Genomic DNA, 7,483 nt, shown 5'->3' with positions numbered 1-7,483 from the left:
ACACAAAATAACACATCTTTGTTTGGCTTTGACGAAATGACACATCGTCGTGTCCTTCTGCAATGATGTTCGTGAAAACAATAAATACTATTTGGACCATGTCACCCCTCCAAAAATGCAAACTTTATTTTGCTACGTAGTGGTTATGCTAACCTTGTGTGTACCGCAAATATGGTATTATGTCATCTAGGAAGGTGTCAATTGCCTCACGGCTGCATTTGGAACCTGTATGGAGCAGCACACCACATCGACCGCAAACTTGAGAACCAGAAAGACACCGACTAGGTTGATGCCTTGCCGATGGTAGAGGGAGCCAAGTATATGTTTGCACACGGTTATTATTTATTTGATAATTTCTAACATATTTCTCCTGTGGTTGTGGCAAAAATAAATAACATACATGTTGAATTTGCGATATTTCGACGTACATGGCATTCAAACTAAGTTCTCTTCAAAAGGAAAAACAAACTAGCACCCCCACGGTGAAACCCTAGATCCATGGTAACCCATGTGGACTTCACCACACAACGTATGGTAACCCCATGTGGACTTGAAGACGGTGAAAGCAGGCAGGACGCAGGCTTTGGCTTCATTGCATCATCATGCTGCAATCGGAATCAGAATCCCGAGCCATCAAATGATCAGCGGCGGCAGATGCAGATGAGCAGAGGAGGCGACATCACGCGCGCACACACACACCCACGACTACAAGAAGGGCCGGGGAAGCAAAAGGCCTGCTGGCTCGGTAGTCCCCACCCGCTTCGCTTCTCTCGGCTCGATCAAATCCAATTCAACGGCCGAAAAAAAATACCACCCCCGGAGAGGAAAAAAAGCGAGAGCCCAAGCCGAGATTGCGAGAGGGAGAGGAACACGAAGGGAAGCTAAGGGAGCGAAGCAAGGACCCATCCACCCCGCCCCCGCCCCCACCCCCACCCCCACCCCCACCCCACCCCACCCCCCGCGCGGCAGCAGCAGCAGCATCCGGGCCCCGCCCCGCGCCGACCCGAGCAAGCGCCAACCAGCAGCGGCGGGCAGCGGGCGGCGCGCCACTTCGAGATTCCGGCGGGCGGGCGGGCGGGAAGCGGCGGGCGGGCGCAATTCGTCTCGGCCGGGCCAATCCGCGGCCCCGCCAATCCGGAGGTCAGCTCAATTCCCCGTCGGATTCGTGTCGGTTCGCGCCCATTCCCCGCCGGAGATCCGGGCGGCACGAGCTCGCCGGCGCCCGGGATCATGCCTCCATTGCCCTAGGGTTTGGCCGGCACGCGCAATTGGTCCGCCCGCATGCTTGATTCGGGCCAGCGGCACCGCGTCCGGGGCGGCTGGTAGGCAATTGGTGCGCTGCCACTGGAGATGAGATCCCCTCCGCGGCCGGCGAGCTGGGAATTGGTCTACGGCCTCGCGCTCTGCGGGAGGCGGCATAAGCCCTAGTGATTTGATCCCGAGCTGGGTTTCGTGCGGATTCGTGGCTTCTGTGCTCTGTCTGCCAATCACATATTGGGGGGTTCCGAGGGAGGGGTGGTGGTTGTATGGATACAGTTAGAGGGGAGGCTTGGTCAATGGCTCCACCTCAGCAGCAGCGGCAGCCGCCGGGGTCTCGGGGCCCGCAGCCGCCGCCGCCGCAACAGCAGCAGAATGGTCGCATTGATCTCCGGGAGCTCAAGGCTCAGATGGAGAAGCGGCTTGGTCCGGACCGGTCGCGGCGCTACTTCGGCTACTTGAGTGGCTACCTGTCGCAGAAGCTCAGTAAGCCTGATTTTGATAAGATGTGCCTGCTTACATTGGGCCGGGAGAACCTCCGGCTGCACAACCGGCTCATCCGCGCGGTTCTCTACAATGTCTACCAGGCACAGTGTCCACCTCCACCACCAGATGTTGGGAGGTCTGCCGGACCGTCGGCGAAGAAGGTTTCCCAGGCTGCTGGATCGCTTAATTCTTGTAATGGGGATGCCAGGCTGTTACAGGTCCAAGGATCGAGGTCTATGGGCGCACTGCAAGATCATCAGTTAAAAGATCGGTTGAAACATATGGGCCCAAATGGTAGGGTGGAGGCTGTTGCCAGTCACACCCAGGTTGTTCATGGGGGATCTGCAGTTACAGAGAATGGCGCATTAAGTTCAATTGAGTTGAAGAGATCGGTGTCTTTTCAACAATGTGAAGCTGCAGAGCCATTGGCAAAGCATCTGCGTGTGGACCAGTTGCTACCTGAAAATGCGCTTAGGCAAAGAAGAATTATGAGCGATGCTGCAGGTCATTCTGCTCAAATGTCGAAAAGTCCTGTGCGAGCTCCACTTGGCATACCCTTTTGTTCAGCAAGTGTAGGTGGATCAAGGAAATTACTGCCGCCAGCAGTTAATTCAGGGGAAGATCACTTCAGCAGCTGTTATGAGCAAGGTCAGTTGTTGAACACAGAGGTTCTACGTAAGCGCATGGAGAAAACAGCAGAAACACTGGGTCTGGCAGGTGTCACAATGGATTGTGCTGAACTTCTGAATAATGGTTTGGACTCGTACTTGAAGAACCTGATTAGGTCATCCGTTGAGTTAAAAGGAGCTGATGTTCGAAGAGATGCAAAAAAAGGGGCATCATACAAGCAGCATGCCCATGGAAAGCAAATTAATGGTGTTTGGTTGCCGAACCAAGTTCAGATGCAGTCAAGCAGTGGACAATCAGATGCTACAAATGATAGCAGAAGTCAACACTTGATCTCTGCTCATGATTTCACTGTAGCCATGCAGCTAAACCCTCAGCAGCTTGGGGAGGACTGGCCAGTCCTCCTTGAGAAGATATGTCTACGTCCTTCGGAGGAAAATGACTGACAGATGGAGCTTGCTAGTTCAGATGAAATTTTGTCCGATGTATTTCTTCGTGCCCCATCTGATGTACATTCAAGCTGAAGTAACAATACTGCAGTCACATCATAGAAGATGCATGTTTGGGGATCAAGGCAGAATTCTGCTCCCAGATTTGTAGTGAAAGAAAGTCAATTCTTTTGTCCTGATAACTGATGCCCCAATAAAGGAAGTCATCTTCTGTTCATGCTGCATAGGGCCCATTAGCGCTCCCGCGGTGGAGGCTGTTACATCCATAAGTCCCGACTTCTATGTAACATCTGGCATAAAGGGACAGAGGACAGCAAAATGCAAGTGCTGTCTTGTAACTTATAGGAAAATGTTCTGTAAGTTTCTAGGTCAGGATGTACATTATTGATTGCAAAATTTTCTAGAGTATCTTCAGTACTAATTCAGGATCATGGATGTTAATTTTATTTAAATTCTTTGTAACTTTTTTGCAAGTTATATTCTAGATCCAATATTTCTCTTTTCTCCCTCGGCGTCCATGTGTCTGTTCAGGGCCGGCTGGTGTGTTGTCTCAAGTCCTTGTGTTTTAACTCTAGAGTCCAGAAAGGAAATGGTAGATGTATCCATAATTGAGTCGTGTATCATGACCGCGGTTCTCTTGTTGTCACCTGGAGCAAATGGATTATCTGTTCACAATTTTGGTATCTCATCTTACCTTTTTTTGTCCAATATTTACTTCTGGAACGGAAAGAAATCTCCGGTACAATTCCAGTTCGATATAATTGCATGTAGGGACTTTGCTAGTTTACCGAATTTTGAAGAAGCAACGCTGACGGTACCTGAATGGGCGCATTTCATGTGTTGATAGATGCATGCTGCGAGTATGATGCCTGAACTTCATCTTCTGCTCCGTGTAACGTTTGAAAAAGTTCCATTCAGTCAACTCTGTGCACTTGTGTGGTCTGTCTCAGTGAGCTATCGTTGCCATTTACAACCGTTTCATATCCCAAGTATTCTCCAGCACACAGATACATCATAAAGAACATATTTAGATGACCTTTTCTGGACATATACATTTGTCAAGATTGATTTGATGAATCCATCTCTTTACATTCCTCTCCGTCTCTCTGTTGCGGATTTGGTGCTTACCTTTATTGACTTATCTGATTTCTTATCAACTTTGAGAAGCTGGAACTTTTTTCTCGAATATGCACTAGTGTTTGAGAAGCTGGAAATTGCCCTCCGGCTTATCTGAGGCTCTGACGGTTATTTAAGGTATTATTATCAATGCATTGTGTTTTCTCCGCTTAGTTCTAGTTCTCCATGCTTTATTTTATTATATCGGAAAGCTTTCTCGTTTCATTGCACATACACACTGTCGTGGTATTTTTCGTATTTTGTAGGATAGATTTGGATATGAATCTACCTACTCTGTGTGTTACTGGATGAGTTGCTTGCTCGGTCTGTTGTTTCTAAATATGGTAAGGGAACTATGGATAACCTTTTATGGAGCTTGCTATTTCCCTGTTGTGCTGACATGTGTGTTGGAATATCAATACCTGTTGCAGAGCACTGTTCTCTCTCGACATCACGGCCTTGCCTTTTGCCCTGAAGACTGGAGTTCCACCTTTTTTCATCTCTGGACTGGATTAACTCTCGTGTTCTCCACACTGGTTAGATACTACTCCCTCTGTAAACAAATACAAGACCTTTTCGATCACTACTTTAGTGATCTAAAAAGCTCTTTATTTATTTACAGAAAAAAGCTCTTTATTTATTTACAGAGGGAGTAAAAGTGAAAAGAAAGGTATCCTGCCCAATAAATCTTGGATGCAATTTCGAGCTTTGAAATGCAAATGAACTCTGCTTCTTCGAGCACTCTGCTCTGTTCCTGTTTCAGACTTTCCCTGGAGGCTTATGATGCCCTCTGTATATGCCTGCCGTTTCATATGCTGGTGTACATCTCTACTGAAGATGGCTAAGTCAAAGCTTTGTTCTTTTTTGGCAATTTGTTTTTGCCACGGCGTAGCGACTGAACCGGATATTCTGTTGCTCTGCAGAGTCGCTGACAGAGAGCAAAAGCTGGCCGGCGAATTTCTCCCGATGCTTTGCTCCATTTGGGACCGACGATGAAATGGTTCTGAACTTCTGAAGCTAGGTGAGAGACTGATGCAGAAGGCATATAAAGAGACTGGTATCTCTTGACCGAAATTAACTGCAAACTATTTACATCAAGCAGGAGACAAAGGAGCTATATGCATACAGCGGGGCGACTCTAACTCTGACTCTCTCTCCATTATCTGACGATGACAGGCTGCGGTGGCCGGCGCTCAGCACCGCGGCCGGAGGTCGATGGAGTGGCGGCGGCGGCGAGGGCTGAGCCAGACCAGCGCGGAGCCCTTGGGCGGCGGCGCCCCGGCCATCATCTTCCCCGTCTCGGAGCGCTGCAGCATCTCCCACATGACCTGCACGTCCTCGTACGCGCACGTCTGCACGTCGTCGTGGAGCTTCACCAGCGCGCCGCCCCGGCCATCTGAATGAACAAATAAAAAGTTTCAGTCATCAGCAACACGTACATCACTACATCTGGTCAGTTCCACGCCATGGGCAGGTGTCTTCCGCTGCGCGCGTGCGTCCATGGCGCGCATGCAGAGCGGCGAGCAGGTGTCGCTGACCATGCCGCCGCTTTCTCTCCATCGTCCGGTCCCTACGCTACGTACTGTGCATGTATCCGCTATCTCTATCTGTCTACCCATTCCATCGCTAGTGTGATGCACGTATGGTGACGCACTACATACGTACAGATAGTTCTTTTGGCCAGTGGCCAAGAGACAAGAAGGACTGAGGAACGGCGAAGCATGCCCCGGAAGAAGTGGCAGTTGCCGCCCAACAGTGCGGCACCCATTCGTCCATGTCTACCTGCTTCAACCAATTCCTACTCCTGAACTGATGATCAAATACATACGTGTCAAACGGTGCATGTCCATCTGGCAGAAAAAATAAGTTTCATCTCATCTCCGATATGTAGCAATGTGCTATAACTATAAGAAACAAATTCTAAGCATTGCACTAGCGGCACAAACAAAACGTACTCTCCTACTATCACCCTATACAATGTGCAAAAACGAAAATGCTCCAAGAAACAAGATCGATATGATTAATTCACACTAAATCTCTCTTTTATTTTACTCTAGATGAGCATTTACTGGAGAGAAAACAAACATTCCCCCCTGGACAAACTCATCGTCATCCATACATGTGAAGCCTGATTAGATATACAGGCGCCCCTTCCCAACGAGGTGCGTACGAAGAAGAAACAGACGAAAACCAAGGTCTGCCATGCCCACTACGACGATAGGTGCAGGTGTGTGGCATGGTCGTCGGCTATGGAGTCCAGTGGTGTGCGTGCATGAGATGCACGGCGGCCACGTGCCTGGCCACCAGAACGGTTCTTCTTATAACAATTTAATGCCACAAACTTCCAGGCAGAGACATGCATGTGTAGTGTATCTGTGTATGCATGCATGCATGTATCTATCCAGCAGCGCTGCATGCCGATATTCAGGGGTTGTTTGTTTTCAGGGATTGATATTCAAGGGTTGTTTGTTTTCAGGGACTTTTTTATGTAGGGACTAGAAAAAGTCCCTCTTAGAGACTTTTTTATCAAACGGGAAGGACTTTTTAGGGATTAAACTAGGCATTTGGGACTAAATGAAGAAGACTTTCAAGCAGGACTGCATGGCGTGTCCTGTTGCGCGCAAACTAAACGACGGCCACGCACGCAAGCAAGAACGCCTCGTGAGTCGAGATTCATAAGCTGCTGCTGCGCTATCCTAATCGTGCTTGCAAGTACACACCATCTGTTCAGACGTCAGGCACTCGCCCGCTCACGTGTGCGCGTCGGGACGAAGAACATCTGCGTTGATCTTCAAACCTTTGACTTTTCACGCATTGCAATCCCAGAAAATCGATTTGATCGACCCTGGATTGCTCAGGGAATTGCAGATGCTATATGGATCAAGCTTTGCTGCTTGTAGTACATCAGTGAGTGACCAAGAGAACGATCCAAGCAATCATGTATGGATGTTTAACCGTGCAACTCCATGGAGATCAGCAGAAGATGTGGACATGCCAAGGTTGGTTGACTCACCATGCTGTTTCTTGCGACGCAGGCGCGCGGCGACGACGACCCACGCGCGCCTCACCGGCACAACCACCGCCTTCTGCCACCACTCCTTCGACCGATCCATCGATCTCCGCCGGCCGCCGTCCAGTCGCCGGCGACTTCACAGACCGTACTTCCCCTGTCTCTGCTGGAGAGAGGGAGAGAGGGAGAGTGGGAGGGAGATGGCGAGGCAGAGAGAACAGGAAGGCTTGCTTATATATGCGGGGAAGATCAAGGATATATTGCCACCTATCCCTGTTGGCTAGTCTACACGTTGCCTCGGGCGGCGAGCCAGGCGCCCATTCCTAATACGACCCCTCGAGGCCCATGACTCATCCTATGAGCAGATTAAAATCAGGCCGATTAAAGCATACCCCTCCCAATTTTAGACTTTCGTATTGTTTTTGACATTTTGCAAAAATATTTTTAATATTTTTCATACGCGCAAATGCTCCTAGAGCCGAATTGGATATCTGCTATTCTAATGCATTATGTCAGATATGTTGCGTATCTATCGTAG

General features: G+C 49.2%; 2 protein-coding genes across 2 annotated transcripts; one reads left to right on the top strand and one right to left on the bottom strand.

Moving 5' to 3' along the window:
- The first annotated feature begins 760 nt into the window (after positions 1–760).
- On the top strand, positions 761–3,323 carry LOC109739982 (uncharacterized). Its single transcript, XM_020299036.4, has one exon. It carries the CDS (start codon positions 1,527–1,529, stop codon positions 2,814–2,816), a length of 1,290 nt encoding a protein of 429 aa, XP_020154625.1. The 5' UTR covers positions 761–1,526; the 3' UTR covers positions 2,817–3,323.
- A 1,649-nt stretch (positions 3,324–4,972) lies between these two features.
- LOC109739983 (uncharacterized) lies at positions 4,973–7,153 on the bottom strand. Its single transcript, XM_020299037.4, has 2 exons — positions 6,949–7,153; positions 4,973–5,331 (listed from the first exon to the last, which is right to left on the bottom strand). Exons 1-2 carry the CDS (start codon positions 7,046–7,048, stop codon positions 5,129–5,131), a joined length of 303 nt encoding a protein of 100 aa, XP_020154626.1. The 5' UTR covers positions 7,049–7,153; the 3' UTR covers positions 4,973–5,128.
- Positions 7,154–7,483: the final 330 nt, after the last annotated feature.

Source organism: Aegilops tauschii, chromosome 2 (genome assembly GCF_002575655.3).
Source record: "Aegilops tauschii subsp. strangulata cultivar AL8/78 chromosome 2, Aet v6.0, whole genome shotgun sequence".
NCBI lineage: Eukaryota > Viridiplantae > Streptophyta > Magnoliopsida > Poales > Poaceae > Aegilops > Aegilops tauschii.
Note: the sequence above shows the minus strand (reverse complement) of the source record. Positions and strands in the feature narration are given on the sequence as shown.

What these genes read in the sequence shown, in the direction of transcription:
- LOC109739982 (XM_020299036.4), top strand. Translation starts at nt 1,527, where the DNA reads ATGGATACAGTTAGAGGGGAGGCTTGGTCAATGGCTCCACCTCAGCAG.
- LOC109739983 (XM_020299037.4), bottom strand. Translation starts at nt 7,048, where the DNA reads ATGGATCGGTCGAAGGAGTGGTGGCAGAAGGCGGTGGTTGTGCCGGTG. An exon ending in GCGTCGCAAGAAACAGCATG is followed by an intron (nt 5,332 to 6,948) that starts GTGAGTCAACCA and finishes TTGTTCATTCAG; the next exon opens with ATGGCCGGGGCGGCGCGCTG.